At 39.5% G+C, this 25243-nt stretch overlaps 1 protein-coding gene across 2 annotated transcripts; it reads left to right on the top strand.

Annotated features, from left to right (window-relative positions):
• Positions 1-102: 102 nt before the first annotated feature.
• LOC119898617 (synaptogyrin-1-like) lies at positions 103-23818 on the top strand. Of its 2 annotated transcripts, none has more exons than XM_038712767.1 (4): positions 103-966; positions 17051-17288; positions 18765-18910; positions 19572-21277. In XM_038712767.1, exons 1-4 carry the CDS (start codon positions 865-867, stop codon positions 19671-19673), a joined length of 588 nt encoding a protein of 195 aa, XP_038568695.1. In that variant the 5' UTR covers positions 103-864; the 3' UTR covers positions 19674-21277. The 2 variants fall into 2 exon arrangements, with proteins under 2 accessions (XP_038568695.1, XP_038568694.1); XM_038712766.1 differs by lacking the exon at positions 19572-21277 and adding an exon at positions 21648-23818 and having other exon boundaries at positions 108-966.
• The last annotated feature ends 1425 nt before the right edge of the window (positions 23819-25243 follow it).

The following is a 25243-nucleotide window of genomic DNA, read 5'->3' on the forward strand; positions in this document are numbered from 1 at the left end:
TCCCCGACTATTTGTCTGTCAGGCAAAGCTTTCTCAAACTGTGTGCAGTTACCGCCACTTGTGGTAAAATTGTTATATCGAAACTCCTCTGGTTCCTGGTACTACAGCAAATACAAAGGTAGTAAGAACAGCCTGAAAAGCTTATTTATGGTACGAAGGACCATGTTTTCCAAAGCAAAGATCAGAAAGACCACCAGAGGGCGGGCTTTCTTGCCTCAGCATTACAAACTTATTCTGACACGGGCTCTTTAGTTTGTGTAACTCTTTATCGTATAGCTTATTATTTTCTAATCCGATTATTACAGCGGTTTTCAAACATAAATTAATAAATGAACATCTAATCTTTCCTTAGCACACTAAAACATCGTAGTTATCACTTTGCTTTATTGAATATCATGTTCTGCTCAATCTCCTCAAAAGATTATGGGAAAGCCGAAAGCGCGTGACTCCTGGCAATCCAACGCGGTCTGGGTAATCGCTGAGAGCACAAGCGCGCGCCCTACATAAACACGTGCGTGTGCTCGCTATGTGTTATTGAAGGCGAGGCGTGACAACGGAGGCGCGTTCACGTGTTCGCCACCGGTTCCAGAGAGAGGTAGAGAGCATCACAACACTGGCAAACAGCTTCCTCTGCCCGAATAGCGAAAGAGGACAACAGGGAATTTAGAGGGTAAATTACAGGGAGGCTTTGCGCCAAGGAGCCGAGGGGAGACGAGCATCCACCCTTGTAGTGACAATCGTAGCAGGAGCAGATTCGTGGATTTTCCGTGTCAGTTGCCCGGTGCTCCACACACCCTGTGCCTTTGAATCAGCAGCGGGGAGGAGGGGAGGACCAGAGGAGGCTGTGCAGAGAGGAGGAGGACCATGGAGGGGATGCAGGCATACGGAGCCGGGAAAGCCGGAGGAGCCTTCGACCCCGTCACCTTCTTCCAACAGCCTCAGACCATTCTCCGCATAGTGTCTTGGGTGAGTGACAGAAAAATAGACAATAATTTTTTTGGGTTCTTAGCTACAGAGTGACCACATAGGCCACTTAGAAATAACCTTATTATACCTGCAATTTACATGTGCATATGTAAAATGTGGATTTGAATCTGTTTATCTAAAAAGGCAGACATGCTTCATATCAGTTTGAAATAATACATATTACTACGATTGCAGGACACAATAGACATCATTATCCTGCTTTATGGTACTTTATTCGTATTCTCTTTTGTATCAAATATACCAATATTATATGTCAGTGGTATTCCCATTGTATGTTTATGGTATAGGTAGGGAGATTATATTAGGCATATGTAGGCCCAGGATGGGTCCTGTTTCACTGTTTTTCAACATTTACTGTCCTCTCCTCTGATAACATAGGCTATTAGATAGCAACTAATGTTTTCTAATAACCAAAGTCAGAACACACAGGCTTACTGAAAGGGTTTTATAACAAATCATTTCATAATAAACACCCTCCATTCCCCAAAGGGAAGGAGCATGAAAAGGAAAAGCAACAGGCACCACTTTTAGGAAGGACACAAAGTCTCCAAAACTGGAACAAGTGGCCACTCCATCCATTCTGTGATAGGCTATATGATTTGATGCCATTGCAGATTTAAAATTCCAGATAAGGATGATATGGTCATTATTATGTAAGGACTTGATTATTTGTCCAAGGATTCTTCAGCCTATATTTACATCTTGGCTTCTAATATGATCTTCATTTGTTATAATGAATACAGAAATACATCAGAAAGTGGGAGCGACACACCACAGTATATACCACTAATGGGGACTAAGGAGCATTAAGCAGAATCTCTACCGCTCCTTTCAGCTATCTCTCTCTTTTCAGTTCTGGTAAAAATCAGTTACATTGAAGGTCAGTTACTTAACGTAACGTAGGCTGAAGGCGACCTTGATTTCATTTATCTGCTCCTCATATAAAAGTGGGTTTATGGGTGTAGATGTACTCTTTGATGACGTTCACTCAGATAATGTACCCTGTAACGGTTTTAGATGTCACACGTCACTTTTAGACTGTCACAAAATGAAAGTGTTTCTTCATAAACTGTTTTTTAATGGTGATAAGATCAAGATTAGTGATCAGGATGTGATGCTGGCTTAAGTTTCCTGTGTCTGATTCCACCAGCTCATCATTACGTTTGCACTTCTTCAAAAGGAATGTGTAAAGTTTCTCTTTAAGTTAGCTGGTTTTCATGAACTGCACATAGAAAACAAAACATGTGTTGCCTTTGCAATCCTGCAACCCTGTTACAATACAATACAACAACTAGCATGCTGGTTTATTTTGCAAGGTACGGCGTTAAATGTTAAACATAGGCCATTATTTACATTATTTATTCCCCACTTTATAGTAGAAAGTCACACAGTTGGGAATATTTCTTATTTATAGGACTATGTCTGTGTCTGCATGTAACGCCAAGAGCCTTTTCAAGTATGCTGAAAGGATAACGAGGCAAGGTGATTCATGGGGTTACACAAGTTACACTTTCCAGTAAAGGAGCAAGCCTTGCCGGCATGCTGGTTTTTGGGGTCACAAGGGGACATTTGTTTTTGGTGGAAATGTGTACAAACAAGACCAAGCTATTGTTTTGGATTGTTTTACGTGACGCTGTGATGGGAATAAAAAATGATGGATAATAGTTGAACTACTTTTAGTAAGAAAAAAGAGTTGTAGTTTACCATCAAGTATTGTTACACTGAGGTCTTATTTCTGTCCCTTGTGACTAAAGCTACAAATGTGACTGATAGTAATCTTAACATTCTCATAGAACCTGAACCCAGATCTAAACCACGTGAAAGAAGTGTGAAAACAGGTAGTGTAGTGAGTGTGTTAACCATTTAAACTCAGAATGGCTTCTATGTGGCTATTCCATGTAAGCATCGGGCCTGGTACTGAGTTTTGAGGTCAGCTCTCTGGTTGTAGATAAATACATCCACATACAAAATGGTTGCTGGTTTAATTATATGAAGGTCATGAAACATTTTGTTGTTTTTTAATTCGGTTTTATTTTGACATGGGCATGCCTAGTAAAGCAGATAAATTTCTCTTTAATACATTATTTGTAGATACCCTATGTTGTACAGTGTATGCTGTTCATTGGATATACCTTGTAGCATTATTAGGTGAAAAATGAAATGTCACAATAAAACAAAGTGTACTAAGGGTCTAATCAGTGGAAACGAGGTATTGTTTTTGGGTTTTTGGGTTTGTTTTTTGATACAGCTGTGTAGATACCTTTATCCCAAACTCCTTTGAGTCATTATTGCATATATTTTCATAATACAAGCCAATGTTAGAGTGTTACTAGGCTATAAAAGAGCACTATAACTTCTCAGAAAAGTGAAACAGGTATTTTACTATTTCCCAGAGTCCAAGGTGATGTCTGACAGTCCAAATCTCAAAAATATTCAATTTGCAATGACCTTAAGCAAATCTCACATTTTAGAAACTGAAACCTGCAACTGTATGGTATTATTTTTTTTTTTTGCATAAATGGTTTAAACAACCATCGGAAGTGTTGGCGTGATTGTGCTAAGACTCAGTCTGCTGTTCATTGGGGGGATGGAAACTATCATCATTTTAAACAGTTGATGATGGAGGTGAGGGTGTGTGTGTTAGAGAGTGGTGGACAGTTGGGAATGGAGAGATCCGCATGGCCATATTTGGAAAGAGAGAGCACTTTGTGAATGGTGGTTCAGGGTTCTTTCTCTGTCTCCCACTAATCTGACTTTTGAGGGCTGTATGTGGAGGTGGTAATAAGTGTTTGTGTGTGTGTGTGTGTGTGTGTGTGTGTGTGTGTGATTCACCCTCAGGGAGTCAGACCAGTACGTTTGTGATGATGCATGATGGATGGAGGAGAGTGAACGTAGTCACAGATGGAGGGAGAGCATCTTGTTTCTTGAATTGAGATGACATCTTTTTGCCTATGGTTCTACTTTTGATCTGCATTTGATAGAGCATTACTTTTGAAGCTTAAATCATTGCTTTTTGGCTTTGGGCGTTAAGTTCTGCTGGTGGATTTGGGTTATCACCAGGACAACTTAAGATATTTGATCAAATCAGTCTGTACCTAAATGTGGTGTGTGGTTCTGCTTTGTGCTTTATTCCTCTAAAGCAGCATCTTTACTCTCAGAAGTCTACATGCCCAACGTGGAGTTTACTGACAGCCCACTGGGTGAATTGTCAAATCAAAGTTCATCACTTAACTCTACACTAATGCAAAGTGATATTTGCGTTTGATATTTGTGTGTGTAATTTTTTGAAAGAGAAAGAGAGGAGTAAGAGCTCACTTTCAGTGTTACTGTCTCTATAGTCTGCAACAACCACCTTTGTGTATTTTGATAGTGATAAATGCATCTTACAGTTCATGAAAAGTTGCTTTCACTTGTGGGTTTCTTAACATGTGACATTTCAAAACATACGTATAATAAACTATTTAAAATATTTCAATTTCATTTTAATGCTCTTATAAGCAACGTGGGTTAACATTTTAAATTTAGCTGTGATGATTCACATATTAGAGGTCGGGAGATTGGTGAGTAAGTATTTGATATTAGCAACACAAACACACACTCTGCAGTGCTGCACATTCTGTCAGCTCCATGTAAAACAGGAACACACTCACACTTTGTTAGTGCCTACATGTCAGAATTCAGACACAGTTTGAAAGCTTTTAATGCAAGTTGCATTTACAAATGAGCCTATAGTAACACTCAGCTGTCTGTCATAGGATTGTTAATATATTTTGGCATTTGGCTGGTGAGTGTCAGTAAGCCCCTAAACTCTCCACTGACTGGTTAACAATCTGTAGTAGGGATTAGGGATAGATTGCATTGTCTTTTGTGGTTTCTCTTCACTCAGTCAACACTCTGATGTGTATATTAAAACTAGGGTTTTCATACTAACGGTATGAAAATTTCATATCACGCTTATAGTGACCAAATTTATCATGGTTATCAGTATTATCACGGTACTGTAAAAATGTGCCAAAAAATATTAAAATGTACCGATACACACACAGAAACCATTTCAACAAGTTTTATATTGAAAACTACAAATACAATTGCCATTTTGTTTTGCATTAAAAAACTTTTATAGATTTTATATTTTATATTATATAGGTAATACAATGACCCCGTGGACAATTACATGAAAATAAATAAATCTTTAGAAAACAGTGATAGTAACTGCAATGAGCCCAACAACCAACATAAATACAGAGGAGTCTGTAGCGTTTCTAGATATGCTGGTTGGTTGACTAAACAGCGTAACGTGTTATCACGTGCAGTGGATGAATAGACTCTGCCGACACACGACGCACACAGCAACAGAACAACGTGTAGCGTTTTTACAAGAGCAGCTAACTAACTGAGAGCTTCAGTTTACACGCTGTTACCAAATCAGAGAGTCAAACTAAAGCTAAAAGTTAACTCACCCTGCGTTCACTATTAGGTTATTTTCTTCAGTCATGTTTCCCTCAGCGCTCTCATAAAAACTAAAACATGACCGGACTTCAGAGTGACTGAAAAATCTCTGCAGCGCTGTCTTCCGCCGTGTTGTCATTGACCCAAACAAACTGACGTTTCATTGTGCGCATGCTGGCCTGCTTCTGGGAGACGCTGGACAGTGTTTGCCGTGAGATTATAACGGTTAACCTTACCCGGTTATGGTGGTAATTAAAATGTGTACGGTAATAATAACCGTCGGGAATTTTATAAAGGTTTACCGTTAAACCGGTAATCGTTTCATCCCTAATTAAAACAAAAGATGTAATCACATTTACTGTGGATTTCCTTCAGCTTAGTAGTACAGTGGAAATGTAAGTAAGTAATTTTCCTTATAAATTCTATTCATTTGTGAAAGTCACAGTATTGTTGAGTCGTAATTCAATTTAAGTACTGTGACTATTGTAATGATAATGCACGTTGACAAACATTAGCATAGACTTGATGTTGTTGAAGAAACCACTCAAAATCCTTGGTGGATGTTTGCTGGAGTGGGATTGTTTAATGGTATGCTAATAGTTAGCTCACAGACACAGATAGTGGGTCTGAGTGGGTAAACTACACCCACAACAATGAAAAGGTAGAACATTTATACTGAGGGCTAGAAGGTAGTGATCAAACAGTATGTATTGCACCTGTAATCAATGGGTGAGGCAGTTTTTCATTCAGACAATAGGACTGGCATACAGTTGTAAAATCAATGAGTTAGAAGAGAGCAGGATGCTGTTCCCAAACGATGCGCCATTATCACAGTTGCCATACTGGGGTTCAAAGCCTTTGATCAATAGCAATGGGATATAAGAATAGTGTGTTTATATCCCAAGTCGATCCTATGGATCAATATCTGGGCCGATCTGGGTATATTTTAATGGATCAGTATCAGCGAAAATAAAGCAGTCAAATGCAGATCCTTACTTTACTTTACTCTGTTGTGTATTGTCCACCTCAGCCTGTTGGAGTTGCAGCATTTGCTCTCTTTTATGCGCAAGGGAAAACTGTGAGAAAAGTGTGTGAGTGTGAAAAATGATTTGGACGCACTTGGTAACAGGCCAAAATGAAATGTGGCTGTTGTAAGGTTTGTGTACCTGTACTCGACCCAAAATCTCTTGTGAGTGTAGAAACTTCACTCTGTAGCATCACTGTCCAATCGCGAGTGGACTGTGTTTTTGTAGATCCAGCAACTAGAAGAACCAAGAAGAAAGTGATAGTGTTGTAGTCAAGACCGCCCAAACCAAGACCAAGTCAAGACCAAGACCAGAGTTTATCAAGACCGAGACAAGACCAAGATTTTTAGGGGCTGAGACCAAGTCGAGACCAAGACCAGTTCCCCATATAACATGATGACACACAACAAATAAAATGTGGAACGAGATCACAGGTATTTCTCAAATTCATCTGAAAGATCCACATTCCCATTAAAACACCCACATACAAACACTGAAATCAATGTAAGCATCTTTATTCAACACTCCTTTTCTGTGCTTACCATCGCTGGGAGGGGTGACAGTCGTTAACGGTAACAACACATTTTAATCAAGGTTATTTGTTGCATTCGAAGCAATACGTTTTACATCCAATCAAAGTTAGGATATTAACAAATAAATCAGACGATGCAAAAGCTATTTATTGATATTCCCAAAGTTATGGTCTTGACTGGTCTTGAAATAAAATCCAGAGTCCTCAATGTCGGAAACCGAGACAAGACCGAGTACAAATACAGTCGAGGACGAGACCGTCTCGAGTACAACTACACTAGCAAGTGATACATTGTTTCTTTGAGTTGCTGGAAATGCTGGATGGTTGTTAATCGAGGAGGAGACACGCCTGGTCTGTGTTGGGTGAGGGATTCCCCACAAGGTAAACATACCGCAATCGAGTGGCGGCAGGGACCTGGCAGTTTTTAATTGTAGAAGTGCGGCAGCGGATGCTGTAACATTATATGGATCGGATATGCCCAACACTTGCAGTTTGTGTTCATATCTTTCTTTTTCTTAAGTTGACAGGTAATCCAAATACAATTTGATGGCTTTTGCGGCGTCTCTACGGGGGAGTCTCGGTGTTAGCCACTAGCTTGGTCTGTCGTTTTTCCCTCCAGGTCACTGCACATGTCACATGACCGAAAAGTATGAATAGACTTGACTGGGACAGATTTTCATACATTACAGAAGTGAATGTAGACTAGATCCATAAAACAGCTGGTATGGTCCTACGTTGGCAATATCTGGTGAAATTGCTGTTTAAGCAAGATGAATCTTTCTTACTTAAAAAAAAACACACACAGAAGTAACCAAATGACCGGCAGTCCAGATAGCAGTTCTGCTCTCTTCTGATTCTGTTATGCCCTGCTTTACAAGATTTAGGAGTCGTCTGTTTCCTTACAGCGATACAGCCTTGTTTTCTGGAATCATCTGATTATATACTCACTAATTGTAAGGGATTGTAAAGCAAGAAAAGAGAGGAATGTTGAGGAGAGCAGAGTGGTTGTGTGATTGAGTGAGTGGGTAGAACAGAGTGGTGTAGATATGAGTGTCGCTGTGTCCTGGGCTGGCGATTATGTCTGTCTCGGTGTGTACCCTTGGTGCTGCAGTGGCTCTCCTTGAATTGTACTTTGACAGGGTCTCCTCTCTCTCTATCACTCTCTCTCTCTCTCTCTGTCTATCTCACTCCCTCTCGCATTACATGAGCAGCTGCTGCCATGGTGACAGCAGCAATCAGGTATGCCCAGTCCAGGCCAACATGCTGCAGCAGACAAGCCCACACACACACACACTCTCACACACACAATATAAAATGTGTTCCAGCAGTGATCCTGTATTATTCAGCAGTTTAGCTAACTCACTGTTGACAAACTCACCTCTTCCTGTTACAGCATCTAACTTAGTGAATCACTAATTTCAGTGTGCTTCTATAGAGCATCTGGTTCCAACCATAGACTGTATAAAAACCTGTCTTTCAACCACAGCATTGTCTTCTCTCAGTGATGAATTTATCGTAACACATGGCAAAGTTGGTTCTTTCTTACAGTTTTGTTGTTGGTGAACATTTTTGCATTTGCATCTAGAGCGACTGGTAAGTGCAACAAAAACCTCAAATACACATATCTCAAAAACCACAAGGAGCTGTGGAGCGAAGATCAGTGGTCAGAGTGGAACACAATTCTGATTTTATTTCTCAGATGGCTCTTATCCATTTCTTTTGCATTATTCCATATTGATGTTTTATTTGTAGCTTGACATTAGAAAAGACTAGGGCAAAGAAAAGGTGTGGTGGTTGTCAGGCTGAGTATACTCACCACACCTTTCCGACATCGGTACTGGGGGCAGCGCAATCCGACAATTTCTTTAACTTTCCTAAACCGACAGTCCATAACTAATACTCACGTTGGGCTATGCTGTGTGTGTGTGTGAAGTAGGAAAAGTTTGAACTTCTCTCGAAAGTGCTCTTCTTTCATTCTTCACAGAACTACTTCTGTCACATTTCGTGGGCACAAACAAGTGCAACATCACGACACATTTTGTGCTCTTATCCCCATTTAAACAATCATTGTGTCTTGCCACTTCCTATGACAGCAGGCTTTTCATCCAGCCTTCAAGTGTGCCTTGCCACTTTTGCCCTAACAACATGGGCAGATGACACATCATATGAACTGTTTTTTTTTGACCATGCTCCTGCCATAGCCCTTAGCTCTAAGAACTTGGGTTTTCTGCCCTTCTCAATCCAAAACAATACGCTTTTAGATTCAACAAAAGCTTCTTACCTATAATACCTAATAACTTGTATTTAAACATAACAGCAAAGACACATTTCAACACTCCATAAAGCTCACATTTGTTTCATAAATTTCAGGGTGACATTCATTTAACTCTGTAGATGCGTCAACAACTTAAAAAAGAAGATGACCAACTCACGTTTTCAATATTTTTCACATAGATAGTATTTCATTTATTGTTGGATTACAAACACACTGTGTTTAAGGCTGCAGTCACAAAGACCTGGACAAAATGCAGTGCTAGTCCATGATCTGATGTGTCCCTCTGTGAGGGTGTGTGTGGCTAGTTCTAACACAGGATTTGTGTGAGTTACAGTGTGTGAATACTGGGTTGACATGAGGCCTGGCTCAATTGTCTGGTCTGTACAATGGATCCAAAAGGCCTTTCAGCCCACACAACAGCAGCTTTAAATCATTCACAACATGCGAGACTGGACTGATATGATTTAGGCCAGAGTAAGTAATGCAGAGAGAGAAAGGAAGATTCTGAAGGAAGCACATGGATTCACACATGCATGCACGCAGATTCATAAGCTTGTACACACATACACACTCACACGTTTGGCAATCGGCATTCTTAATGTGCATTTGTAAAGTGACCCTCTGATGGTCACAAGATCAGAAAATCCACGTGGTGTCCTTCACAGTGCCTGCTTTCAGCAATACCAGAAGCCTTGTGATCTGTCTTCGGATCAAAGGATCCTACGCCCCCCCACCCCCCTCCTTCACACACACATACATACCTAAAGAAGTAAAATACAGACAGAATCACAGGGGTAAAAAAGGGAAGGAGGGGGGGATGAAGGGGAATCAAATATGAAACCATATCACATGCTCCACTTTTCAAGGCTCCAAAGCACGTGAAGAATGTTGTATCCACCCCATTACATTTGCTGCGCATTTATGTATATGTGTGTGTGTGCATCTATATATATAGTATGCTTAAGTGCATGCATGTATCTTGGGACAGGCAAAGAAAAATTACTGCTACACCGTCATCACAAATCAGGATTTCTGATAGCAGCCAGAAAAAAAGATCAGTCATTCAATCTACCCCCCTGTCATGTGACAGCAAATGTAAGTGTGACCCAGAAGACGATGTGTGTTTTCAAACACAATGAACTGTTATACCAAAACCAATCCTTATGTCAAGTAAGGGCATTTGTGTGTTTGGTATTGTGTCAGTGAAACAGGTTGAGAAGTAGAGGGAACGTGCAAAATAGAGGAACATAGAGAAAGATAATCCCTGCCGGTGAGTTTATTTCCCAGTGGAGTTTCTCATGGGAGCATCTTAAAACTAAACTGTGTCGCACCACTAAAACTAGTGGCACTGCAGGTCTTGCTGTCCTTATTACAGAATCTCCGTTCTGCATCCAAATAAAAAACAGCAAGGGTCAAAGATGTAGGCCTGCATGTTCATAGTCACTGTGTAGACCCAAACACAGTTCACGGAATGAAGCAAACTGCCATCACTATAAATGTGTTTTGGGGACATTTTATGCTTTCATCAACAGGAAATGAGGAGAGCAAGAAATGGGGAATGATACGCAACAAAGGTCCCCAACCAAATTTGTGGTTTATTGTGGGCACGTTTACCCCTAGGCTGAATCTTATATCTTAGCATTAGTTAGCATGGGCAGTTCCTTTAGCGGTATCTCTATTTGATTATCTTGGCATTATTATTATTATTATTTATTATTTAAGAAAAGATCAAAGTCATTTCTAAAAAGGCACAAGAACAAGTAAGCAAGTAAAATATACACACAGACCATGTTTCTTCTTAGTAAATGTGTCTTTAGCATGGTGTTCTGACATCCTACCGACATCATGTGATTGACGGTCTGTATGTATTTTTGTGCATGTGTGGACGACTTTGTGTGTTTTCTGACCTGAATCTTAAAGTAAGCCGGGCATGTGAAACAGTGGACAAACTGTGAGTGCGTTTGGGCTGTGTATGGTTGCGTGTGTGCGTGTGTGTCAGAGCATGCTCATTTTTCTCAAGAATGCTCGTGGTTAGAGGCAGGGCCAGTAACGAGAGGAGATGGGAGAAGACGAGGGGGAGGGAGCGAGTGATGATGCAGCCGGTCTAAAAATAGCACCGCCTCCATACCCCTGCTGCCCCCAAATGCTTCCCTCCACTTGTCCCCTCCGCAATCCCTCCATCTCTTCCTCTAGCTCTTCATCATCCCTCTCCTTAATGAAAACGGCTGCAGGTACATGGAGGGGGGATTGAGGTGTTCCTGTGCCCCTCCACGCATCCTTCATTTCATGGAGAGAAGAGTGCATGCGGCTAAAGACCAAAGAGGCACAAGGGCGACGGAGGAGGTGCCAGGGAAACAGAAAGATTGTGCATGCTTGCTATCAAACTGATCCAGTTTAATATCAAGACACAGACTCCAAATACCAGCTCATGTTTCCTCTTTACGTGGTGGAGAAAGCTATCTCCACTGAATCTGTCTTTAAAGTGAGAATTAGTGATGTTTTTAATTATGAGTAGCACAAATTGACCAGATATTACCATGTATCACCATATATGATAATACTGAGTCACTTGTGTTATTGCTGATTAATACAACTGAATCACGGATTTCTTTATCTAGGCAAGATTTAAGGCTCACTGTCTGCTATATGCTTTAATTTGTTTTTAATTACAAAATGTTAAATGAAACTCTATAGCCACAACAAGAGTCTACAGTCATGCTGATGGCTCTGTGAGGCTATACTGAGGCACAGCGATGCTTTGAGCCAAATGCTAATGTAAACATGCTAACCTGGTCACAATGACAAATCACTATGACAAACTGCCCCACCACATCAGATCTGGCCCCTCTACTGAGTCATTTAAAGCACAGCTTTAGGCCCACCTCTTTTCTTCAGCTTTTAAATATACTTAAATTGCTATTATTGCATCTTGCTCTCTGCTTTTTTTCTTCTGCATATATTTGTAAAGCACTTTGGTCAGCCCATGCTGTTTTAAATGTGCGTTACATGTCTTGACAATGCTAGCTAGCAGCCTAATATTTAGCAGGTACTGTGTTTATTATGTTTAGCATGTCAGCATTCTAACAATCACTAATTAGCACTGAAAAGTAAATACAAACAAATGAGCAGGCCATGAGGGCTGATTCCATGGCAAAGAAGCTCATAGGTAACAATGTTAATGATTTTTGGGAAGAAGTGAGAGTTCTTAACAACTGCAAGACATCTCTACCCTGCGCTGTTGAAGGAATCTCCGGACCAGAAAAAATTGCAGAGTTATGGCGACAACACCCCTTTCCCTCCGCCATTAGTTGTTCAGGTATTTTTGTCCAAATTGAATAATTTACATGAATACTTAGGGGTCACTGATGTTACTATAATTCAAGGTCGGTTTAACATTTCATGGTAATCCGCGCCACTAGCATAGCATCTTATTAGATTTCTTCAGACTTAAAGTAGTAAGTAGTAAGTGGACCTTAATAAATAAAAAATTCTTTTGATCATTTCATTCAATAATTGAAAAAAAGTTTAAATTTTATAGTTTGTATATTAGTAAGAAAATCTTAATATGATTTCTCTGTTTTGATATATACACATCCTGGTGTTAAGTGGGCCAGCACTGGGATAAAGCAAGGCATGGACTTTGTGCCCTCGCACAGTCAAATGTATTGTATCTCAGTTTGTGTCAAGTAAATTTACCAGACTTATATTCTGCTTCGGCTGGCACTTCAAATCTTGAGTATTTGTGTCAACTGTGGAAAAAAATTTGGTTTCTCAAGTGTGGACCAGACACTAGAAAGACTGGCTTAAAAGCAGATAAAGAAGCAAAGAGTGGAAGAGAAAAACTTCTGTCATCCCTATTGTCACTGACATCCCTATTTCCTCCCAGCCTGGCGGTTGGCCTTCATGGTCTGGGCTGTCAGTGGAAGTATAGTCTATTGTTTGTTGTTTGTATCTCTGTCATTTGTCACTCAAACACAGACACAACAGCTGGGTAAACTATCCAAGCAGCTCATCAAACCAAGGCTCATTTCTAGCTTCTCATTTCTAGCATTTCTAGTCTCCTTTTTACTGTCAGATACATACACTACACACACATTCAGAATCCATCAGTCACCACAGCAAAATCCACACACAGACGGCAGACAAACATAAACACACTCAGCCTCAGTCTTATCCAGAACTATCTCCCTGGAGGTTTGGTCTGAGGGTTTCTCAGTTGGATGGAGTTGTCTGATCCGCTGTTATCAAGTGAAGTTCAAAGTAGACTGCTACACTGTTCTGCAGGGTGGAATACTAACGCTGTGGGTGTTTGTATGTGTGTGTTGTCTCATATTTGAAAGGGTGTTTCTGTGATGCTGTAGTGATTGGAGGAGAGGACAGGAGAGAGGGATAAGATGGTATCTTAGTAACCTGCTACTGTTATTGACTCCATTTTGTAGCCCTTTGTGTCTCCACCCCTCGAGGCAAAGGCAGGCAAGAGAGGAGAAGAAAGTAAAAGAAAAAGAAAAGGAGAGAGGATGAAAGGAAAGGAATGCAGAGGAGCGTGAAGGGGCGCGGGATCAGATGCTGTAACCTCCTCCTACAGTATGATAATCTCCATTTTGTCGCTGTCCTTGTCTCTCCACCACCTTAGACAGACTTCGCCTGCATGTTCTTACAATTCAAGAAAATCAGCATTACAGTTCAACTCGCTGTGGTGCATTTTTGAAATTAAAAAGGATTTTATGGCTATGGACTTACATGAGCCTGTGCAATCCAAAAGTTACATAGAAGCAATTACAAGATAATCTTTTCATAAAAATACACAATACTTAAATATGTAATTAATTACATTTCCAATGCCTATACAAGTGAGTTACCTCTCAGCACATGGTAATTAATATCACATACTGCATTAACAAAGGCAGACACAGCATGAATATGCACCAGGCTTATGTAATGTCTCTGTATACTTTCAAGATATTTATGTGATTAAAGCCTCTTTTTTCTGATGGCAAGTCTTTGTTTGTTGAAAAATGAGACAACCCTGGTGAAAGCAAAAAAAAAAGGGTAAAAATGTGTTACTCTCAGTTAAGCTCACTGCAATTTGTGACATTTTCAAACCCTACACATAAGTTTTAAGATAGCACACAGCCTGCCCAGGTGTTTGTAGGAACACCTGGAAGAAAGTGTCCGATAAATTGTTTCTCATAAGAGCTCTGTCCTACTGCTCCAAGCAGAGATAATCTGAACCACGACTGAGATGCAGAACATAAAGAAATAGTTCAACAAGATATTGATTTCCACCTGAAGTGCAATTTTACTTTCAAAGATTCTGGTGAAGCAGAGGAGAAAAGCCTCAGTATGTTCTTTGCTGTATGGATTTATTTAACCAGACATTCAAGTTTATCAGTTATAAGCATTTTGAATTTTAATAATGATGGTATGCAAAGCACCTGCAGTATAACATTATATGACGCTAAAAATATGGTGAAGTATATTGTCACAGTGTAGAAAAGATTATAAAATGCTTGTTATGAATTGTTGATAGCACATTACTATAATTACTATAATTATTGATTGTTGATCTTTGTTGTCAGTTTATATATTTATACGCAGCATTCTCTTCCGTTGCATTACTTCTGCACGGCACAGACCCAGAATAATGCACGTATATATATCTGCAATGTTGTTCTTATATTCCATATTTATATATTTCTGCATTTATTTATGTTGACTGTATGTTTGTCTACGTGTAGCACCTTATCACCACAGCAAATTCCTTGTATGTGTAAAACACTACTTGGCAATAAAGCTCTAAAGATTCTTCTGATTACATTATTTTAATTTTACTTGAATTTATTGTTTATTTGTCAGGGACCATGCTCAATTAAAGAAAAAGTTTCACCAGATATAGGCAATTTGCATCTGTAGTCCCTTGACAGAAAAGACAATCAAAGTACAGGGTAATAATAACAACAGAGTATGATTGTGTATAATTGTAATTTTGACATTTAAGTGCAATATCATTTGTAATAAAAAAGAAAATATAAACAATTGCATTTATTGGTTATCCTTATACCAAAAGAAAGATCCTATAAATCCTATTTTCTGACAACTTCAACAGACTGTCTAATGTATTATTTATTTTCAAACATAAATATAGCCCATATGTCCTTATTTGCATAATATATTCGCCAAGCATTATATACAGCATGTATTATTCATATCATTCTCTGTCCGGTAGCTGTCATATAACAATTCAGAATAGCAGAGTAAGGCTAATTTTTCACAGTCAGACTCCATATTTCAAGAGAAAACCCAGAGGCACAGTGGGCAAAACTGTTTGAAACAGACATGAGGGATTATTCATAAAACTCCCCTGCAGGGTTGTCGTGACATTATGGGCTGAGAGCGTCACGCTGAAGTGTATTTTTATTCATAAATTACCCAGTCAGTCTAAATATACCATTGGACTACAGCAGGTATTTTTCCTTTGGGGCTATAAATGGCTTTTATGAATTATTACAAAACATGCTAACTGGCATTTAGGGTGAGGTGGTGCTTTACAAATACATGACTGAGCAGGAATTTCAGAAAAGTTATAACACTTAGTTTGCTGTCCATGTAGAGTGAAGCAGATCTCTGCATGTTGTTTATATACCAGCCGAGGAGTACGTGAATGCACCATGAGCCGCTTGTTGCAATTTGCAACCCTCACCACTAGATGCCACTTAAACTTACACACTAAACCTTTAAATGTGCCTTTCATAGACTGCTGTCATTCATCTTTTGGTGTCATCCGGTTTATAATGCAAAACACTCAGGCCACGATATATTTCGTTGTGTCATTTTAAATGCACAAATTGACGTCCGCAGCACAAACCAACTGTGCTAAACAGACAGAAGAAGATTACAAAGCATGGTAGCCAGTGCCGATTGGCTGGGAATTAGGACAGTGATTTATCCTATCTGCATGAAGACGCAGTATTTGGGCTTAAAAACTGTAGTCACGGGTCTTTTGCCGCACTATACCTTGCCAGTGTGTGTTACCCTTTACATACAAGATACGGAAAGACAGATCTATTGTTGTGTTTTCCATTACCAGTACCAGCTCAACTCACCTCGATTCGCCTCTACTCAACTCGGTTTTGGCCCGCCGTCCTCCATTTTCCATTGCAGATAGTACCCAGAGATAGTACCCCTCATTGTAGCTGGTTGTCATAGAAACGCCACATACAACTGACGCAACGTAATGTTCAATGCGACAAACACAGCAGTGACCCACACACAGCTGTCTCGTGATTTAAGTTAAAACGGTTTAACATTACTCAGAATGTAAAGACAGATAAGCGGTATGAAAGCCTTCCAGCTCCTCTGCCGTTGTTGCTGCAGCGGTCTGTGTGATGGCGGGACCAGAGGGCTCTGTGAGCGGGCGGCTGGCCGGCCTCGTGAGCTCCTTCCGTGGGTTTGCCGCAGGCTTCCCCTGCTGCCATTTCTGGAGCTCCTCAACTCTGAAAACTTACAAGCACATTTTTGTTCCGCCATCACTTTTCATAAAAATGCCAATATTTGAAATCTATACAGGTGACTTCTCACCTCAAAACTTCTTAGAAGTGGATTTAGTGATGAAATAATGTATGAAAATTGTAAAATATAAAACTTTCTGTTGCTGGCCTCTTTAAAATGTATCCTGTTTATTGAAGGTCTTTTATCCAAAGAGCCTGACGGCACCATGAACTACACTGGGCTGCCTTATTTCTGCTCTCACTTTCCTAACCCTTCTTCTTTTCCCCTCTGCAGCTCTTCTCCATCGTGATCTTTGGCTGCATCGCCAATGAGGGCTACATCAACCGCCCCAACGAAGTAGAGGAGTTCTGCATCTTCAACCGCAACCAGAATGCCTGTAATTATGGCGTCTTTATGGGTTCCATGGCCTTCCTCTGCTGCATGGCCTTCCTGGCTCTGGACGTCTACTTCCCCCAGATCACCAGCGTCAAAGACCGTAAAAAGGCAGTGCTGGCTGATATCGGGTTATCAGGTAAACCAATTATCTATGCAAAGCCTCTTGTTTCCTATGTTTTTAACACTTGTGTACTTTTTTCAGACAGCTAAAAATTACTTTTACACATTTTTCACTGAACAAGTCTAAACAAACACAGCATGGGCTACATTATAATAACCATTATTACATTATAATGTAAACCTCAGCCAAGTACCACAATGAAAGAAAGGCCATGCGAAAGAAAGGCCATGCGATTATTTTAGTTCAGGTAAAGATAAATTAGATAAATCTCCTTTTTTCTAACCCATTTTTAACATAATTTAAATTAATCTGAATTTATCAAGTGCAATCAAGGACTGCACTAGTCTTTTCTATCTTAATTCACTACCCATATACACTCTCCAGAAGACTGAAGCTTCTTTTGTTTATAAAGTTTCAAGATACATCACTACCTCCTGGGATCTGCAGTATGATTAGCTTATACAGTTGTTATGAAAACCATTACAGCAAACTCAGACACAAGTGACTAAAATAAAATTAGTTTAATTTAGTTTATGCTTTCCAGTGTTAAATCCACTACAAAGAAACAGTCTAGTGGTCAAATGTAGCTGATTGGTATTGCTGCTGTTTTAAGCTTTTAACAAGCCTCTGAGACATTGTGCTTTGTAATCTTGGACAATGGCTTCCTCTTTTTCTCTGCTGTACAACTACTGCAGTGACAAGATAGTCATCCTGTTGATTGATTAGTTAATGAGGCTGTTCCTGTCACAGACAAGATCCTCCATTCCTCTTTTCATCACTCATGCACTTTCTTTCTCTCACTTTCTCCTACTGTATCTATGTTATGCTTTGTACTCTGTGATAATATGATATGATATCTAATATAATGCTTTGTTCTTCTTTGTTGTATTACATTTTACTGTGAACTTTGTGCTGACTTACTTACTTACTTGTTCTTAAAAAGGTAACAGCTGGTACATGTGTCCTAATCGGACTTGGATGTTTCTGGTTAAGCCCCATGTTATGTTTCACCCACTGCGTGATGTGATGGGATGATGTTTGAATCCCCTTTGTATCTTGGAGCTCTTCTAGTTGCAATAACTCGCAAGCAGGATAGAACCGTATCTGGTTTAGGTGTAATTCTTGCTGTTTATCTGCTCATTTTACATGGGGCGCGTTCCACAAGGGTCAATCCTTGGTCCCTTGTTGTTTTCAACTGATCCACGTTACAGCTGTCTAAAGGGCTAGGAGGCTATTTGTTAATCTTTGGACAGACCCAGGCTAGCTGCTTCCCTCTGCTTTTAGTCTTAATGCTAAGCTAAGATAACCACCCAGTGGATTAAGCTAACTCTCATCAAGAAACCAAATAGGCATTTTTCATAAATATTAAATTAAATTAATAAGTATTCCATTACCAATTCCCTTGAGATTAGAAGCATCTCTAAAATACCATCTTGAATCCAGTGATAATCTGAATTTTAACACTGTCTGTGTACCTGTGTCTCTTCCCAGCGTTCTGGTCCTTCATGTGGTTTGTGGGTTTCTGTTTCTTGGCAAACCAGTGGCAGGTAACCAAGCATGAGGACAACCCACTGAGAGAGGGAGGGGATGCTGCCCGGGCAGCCATCACCTTCTCTTTCTTCTCCATCTTTACCTGGGTAAGGGCATCCACACCTCATTGGTGCACAGTATAACACAAAATGACTAGTGCTGGGCAACGATTAATATGTTTAATCACGATTAATCGCATTGTCACACATAAAATTGAATAATGATTTCTAAAGTAGTGTAATGCGCAATTTTAATTTAAATGTACTGCTATATACACAAAAGTGCAATAACATGTGGTTTGCAAACTTTAAACAAATAAGGTGCAAACATTAATGTAATCAAATCAGCGTGGTCTGTGCGTGTGTTCACTCGCACAAGACTTCACTTGGTTAAAAACCTGAAATGACGTTACAAGTCTGGGTGGATATTTTACAAGCACAGACCAGGTAACGTAAAGCAACATTGAACACAGGGTGCAGATGTTGGTTTCGGCTGTTCGAGTTGTTTGATAGGCTGCGTCATTAACAAGCAAGTGGCTCACCTGCTGCCGTGATAGCGGATTGCGGGTGGAAAAATATGGAAAAAAGAATCACCTTTCAGTTCCTCCTTTGTTTGCGAATAAGCTATTGAAAATGTGTATGCTTTTACTACTGTTCCTACATCTTCTACATCTTCTTTTTGGTTAGTGTTAGGATGCCTGTGAACATGTTCATTTGTATAGCCTATATGTACTATGAATTCATAGGTGTGTGGATGTTGTTCCAACAGGGCGCTCAGGCTCTCTTCTCTATGGAGAAGTTTAAGAATGTGTCATTTGAAGAGGAATACACCAAGCTGTTCCCCCCTCAGCCCAGTCAACATTTTGTCTGACTCTGCTCTGTCCTCTCCCCCTGCTGCCTTAACACTTCACAGCTGGCCCTACACACTTCTGTTACACAAATGTGGATACGTTTTTTTAAGGGCACCTGGTAACATTAAATAGTGCTGGAAATGAGTGTGATCCACCAGTACAGTACAAGAAAACAGTTGTACCATCATTGATACCAGTAAGATATTGCTTAATGTTTTTGCCACCATAGTTAAATAACTGCCACATTATAATGATAATGCCTGTGCAGGTGGGTTGATTCAATTGTTGATCGTGATTCAACAATTACATCACCAAATGCTGAGATTTCTGGCCTTAAAAACACCTACTTAAATACCTGTAATCTGTTTTAGAATGGAAGCTCCCAGCTGTAGCTTTACCGCCAAACCTGGAGCCCTTAAACAAGTGCAGTCTCAATTTACAGAAGAGGCCACTACTTCATGTTATCATTAACATGAGGGTTTAGTGCATTATCTTTTATTGTGGGGATCAGAATTTTTCACGTGATGGTTTTTATATGAAGTGATTTTGTTTAAAACGTGATTTCTCAGATTTTTGTAATGAGTTTTTATACATTTGTCAGAGTGCATTGCTTAAAACAGAAACACACCTTTTCACTTTCTGGCCAAGACTTAGATGATAGGATTGATATGTGTCTGTATTTAAATATGAAGCTTGAGCCTGCAGCCGGTTAGCTTATCTTAGCATAGCATAAAAAGTGAAAACAGGGGGAAACAGTTAACCTGGCTCTGTTTGGATTTAACAAGATCCATCTAGCACCACCTCTAGCGCTCACTTGTTAATACGTTATAAATCATTTGTTTAATCTGTACAAAAACTGTGTGCAAACAACACGTTGCAGTGCTGCAGGGGGTTAGCTCTATGTGTCGGACAATTTTTTGGTCGTTTTAGAGGTGCTGCTAGGTGGATTTTGTTACCCTCGACAGAGCCAGGCTAGCTCCTTCCCCTGTTTCCAGTCTTCTTGCTAAGATAAGCTAACCAGCTGCTGACTCCAGCTTCGCATTGAGCAGACAGACATTAAAGTGGTATCAATCATGTCATTTCAGCTCTCGGTCAGAAAATGATGTAGTATATATACCAAAACTATTCCTTTAATTGCTCCAGTGTATCAGTGCTTTTCCCTGTAACTCTCTATGCACATCCATGCTTTTCCCATGTGGACTATTTTAATAAGTTTAATAGGTAGATTTGTTGTTTTTTATAGCTTTTTGAGATTGACTTCACAGTTTAAGACAATTTAACTGAAATATCAAACTGTTTTATTGCATATTCATAGGATTTTATGGCTTGTAACTGTGCATGTTATTGGGTCATAAATATGTTTTATTGCACGAATTCTATACTAAAATGTTCCAAAACCAAAAAATCTAAGTCTAAGTTTACAGGTAAAGTCTGTAAATTGTGTTATTATTTTATTAACAAGTACCACAGCAACTACAATGTTTCAAAAAATGACTGAGAGTTTGAATCAACTCAACTTTCTCTTTCTCTGAGTGTCTGTTTACTCATGTATCACTAGCTTTCGTCCACTGTTTTCTTGAAACATCTGTAATTATCAACAAAAATTAGATTTGTGGTGTTACAGTGCAAGGCCTGTTTAATAATGCACACAGACAATGTTTAATTGCTTGGTCCGTATCCCATGTGGACTGTAGTGGCGCTGAGGTCTCATTACGGAGCTCAATAATAGCCTTTTTGCACTGCTGCCTGTATAACTAACTTGCTGTGACCGACTAAACGACTGACTCAAACTATCTAATTAACTTCACCAGCTTTGCAACCCAACTAATCAATGTTTCCTTCTCTCTCTTTGTTCCCTCTCTTCTCTCAAAACCTCTGCTCTAACACGATTGCATCTCTGCTTCCACGTCTATCCATTTCTCCACATCTTTCATCCACCTATATATCCTCTTTGCCTCCTGTCATCTTCCATCTCCGATCCCTCCATCCCCAAGGCGGGCCAGTCCTTCTTGGCCTTCCAGAGGTACAAGCTGGGAGCTGACTCAGCCCTCTTCTCCCAGGAATACACGGATCCCAGCCAGGACGCTGCTGGAGCCCCTTATACCTCCTTTGGTGGGGACGATGTGGAGAGCCCAGGAGGAGGAGGGGGCCAGTCCAACAGTGATGGGGCTTTTGACGGTACTAGTGGCTACCAGCGTCAGGACTACTGAGATAAAATATACTGGAGGGGGGGTGAAGTTGTCCATAGTTTCTAATTAAGAGGTGTATATAGTTTATATCACACTAAAAGTCACTGGGTCAAAAATGACCAAATTTGGGTCAATATAGCACACACGCAGGGTTGTTTTGAACCAGTGTAAGACAATAAGATTTAGTGAAAAAAAAAAAAACAATAAGCATATGAAGCGTAATTAGAGCTGGAGTGTAACAATGTACAATGTTTGGATAAATAACCCCAAACTAAAACTAAAATCTCTCCATGGCTACTGGGTTAAAGGTGGTGTAAGCGAATCCAATACAGGTGTTTTTGTCAAATTCAGCGAATATTTCCTCACGGTCCGCTAGCCCTCAGTTCTGTGTGAGCACTGGAAAAAATCCGGTGGCTCAGCCCTGGCTCTGTAAATGGGAATGTGGCCCACACCCAGTCACACAATGGCACACATATTCCAGCCGTTCCAGCCATGATTTGTGTGTCAGGTAACGTTAAACGACTTGCCCACGGATATTCAGCTTACTTTCTAGTTTGCTAAGATATGCTGTTGTTGTGATATTAGCTATAGTAGCAGGGAGTATCGCTGTTGGGAGCTGTTATGCGGCTCTGGGACCGTCCTCTCTGCATGTTGGCTTCGCAGCAGCAACCGTAACAACAGTTTGCTAAACCACAACTTAGCTAACGTTAGTTGCATTACTTGCTGTGTCGTTGTTCGATCTGTACCATGGAATTTGTCATGGTGATGGATTTCTCTAGAATCTCTATCTTCACTTTTAAATTAATATATTTTATTTGACTTAGTGATTAGTAGTGCATACATGCAACAATGAATGCATTTTGCTGGAGGAAGAAATTAGTGGTTTTCATACCTGTGACATTTTGGGGGTGATTTCCATCAGTTTATGTAGGATAAAACGCAGAATTTATCTCTAGGTCAGAAATTTTGGACAACTTTCCAAATTTTGGGAGGCACAGGGGTCTGATAAGATGTCAATTAGGTTTGAGGACATCCATAGTTAGGGGTTGTGGGAAGCAGAGAGACACTGGGTGTGGTTGAAGATATCAGGAACAGGAGGGTAGGAAGAATTCGGAGGTCAAGCTTTTGCAGAAATGGTTACACTGTAGCAGATCAATGCTTGTGACCGCATTGCCTTCATCTGTTGAGGTCTGCTGTCAGTCAGCAAAATGACTGCAATCAGTGTTCATTGATACACACACACACAACCACACACACAACAAATACAGCCACACACAAGCACACGTTCACATATTGATTTCGAACAGACAACACAGGTTTCTGCTGACGATACTCCTTAGAGGTGCATTACAGGGTCTTTGCATAGACAAACAAGCAACAGTGGCATATCTGGCAACTAACCCCATTAACTGTAACACAGGAGTGTGTTTGTGTGTGTGTTGAAAGGTCTCCTTTGGATTTTAATGATGTGTGGATGTGGGACAATGTGTGTTTTCCTATTTCCCTGAAGAACCCACTTTTTCTTTCCTCAGTTGTTGCCTTAGTGCTGACTGCCAAGCAAAATCCAATGAACACAGGGCAAAGTATACCCAACATACACAGTGTCACAGTTCTCTTTAAGCATCTTTGCAGCAAAAGCATAGCTAATCGAATTTTGTCTTGTCCTTAAGCACGTAAAAACCCTGAACAAAACAAGGATTTGTCATCATTATAGAGCATCCCAAATGACACAAAATTTCATAACAGCAACTTCCTACACTGATGATTGCAGGTTATTTATATATTTTTCCATTTATTCCAACAAATCTACAGATTTGGCAACTATGAACATCCATATACAAAGTATTTATGAACATGCATTGCTCCAATTTCTTAAAGAATAAAGTATATCTGTCTCTCTAAATATATGTAAATCTATAATTCATTATATTAGAGTGTGTCATTTTAGGGCATTATGCTAGTTCTGTATATAAAAAGGACAAAAGAAAGAAGAGCTATGTTCTGTTGAGTGTTATTGTGATAAGATATATGGTGAGGTCATCCATGCCTCATTCTTTATGTTGCTTTAAGGGTAAGGAGATGTTTTTATTTTGGCATAATAATACTAACTATAAAAAAAAAATACAGCAACAAAGTGTGACCAAATTATCGAAGTATATATATGCACATATATACTTTATACTATACAACCGTGTAGACGTAGAAATGTGTGACGTTCCTTTGTGAAATTCGTTTTAAAAAAAGGAAGTATTTAAGAAAAAGTGTCTACAAATGTATGTTTTTTGATGTGTTTGATTTTAACCAATAAAAATAAAGAAAAAAATTGAGAAAAACATGAATGAGTGGTCTGGGATATTTTGATTTTAGTTGCAATTTCTTTGTCTGCTATTTATGATTTTTAATAACTTGCTAAAATACTTTGAAAGAGTTTTAAAAAGTTTAAATAAGTTTAACTTCTGAGTCCTTTTGGGACTGGTCTAATCTGGGAAATATCTACCATACTGCCTTAAAAATTCAAACAGAGATGTGTCTGGATTGCTTACAATCCATACAAAAAATGCTCAGAAATGTTTTTCAAGTGTTCCTCACACTTGCAAACTTTATAAACTCAGTTTTCAGTCCAGTAGTAATACTGTGCAGCTTCAGTGAGACACAGAAACGTGGTACATGTCTCCCTCCACTGGCAAAATGTCTATCTGTAGTCACATCTACAATAAGTATAAATGTGGATTTTACCAGGAGAGCTTTTGATTTGGTGAAATGATAAGCACATTTGTAACTTAATGTTTGTTTGTTTTTTTACATTCCCTGCTGATCAAAACAGCACAGCGCAAGAGAATGAAGCTGCTCAGTAGTGTGTTATTGGCTGACTTTGGATAATTTACATCAATTTCCTAAATTCTAAGCATAGGATATATTTACTGAACAGACCTTTAACAAACACTGCGATGTTTTAGGTGCATCATCCCAACATATTGCTCCCAGAAATAAATGTAATAATATTAGATTATCGGATTTGTGTATTATTATTGGACCAGAATTTAGACAGTGCAAGGTGAAATACAAATCACTATACATGGTGGGGGAAAGGTAGAAATCCCAAGTGTACTTGTTTGTAGCCCTAAATAGAACTGAAATGTCATGAAAGACAAAAATGATGGACCTAGGCTACAGCCATCAACAACATGTTGCAGTTTACTATTGTAGTTCATAATAAACCCATACGATGGCGATATTGTCAAAGAGATCCATTGGAGGAACAAAACGGAAGTGGTGTTTTTTCCCTCCTTTTATAAATGAACTCAATTAAGACTTACATTAAACGTTTTAAATAGCAGTCGTACAGAGAACCTATAGACCCATGATGTAGTTGTTCAATAATTTGCTAGTTCATGAGTTCC

Source organism: Micropterus salmoides, unplaced genomic scaffold (genome assembly GCF_014851395.1).
Source record: "Micropterus salmoides isolate LMB-PRFRI ecotype aquatic unplaced genomic scaffold, ASM1485139v1 Ms_hic_scaffold_12, whole genome shotgun sequence".
Classification (NCBI taxonomy): Eukaryota; Metazoa; Chordata; class Actinopteri; order Centrarchiformes; family Centrarchidae; genus Micropterus; species Micropterus salmoides.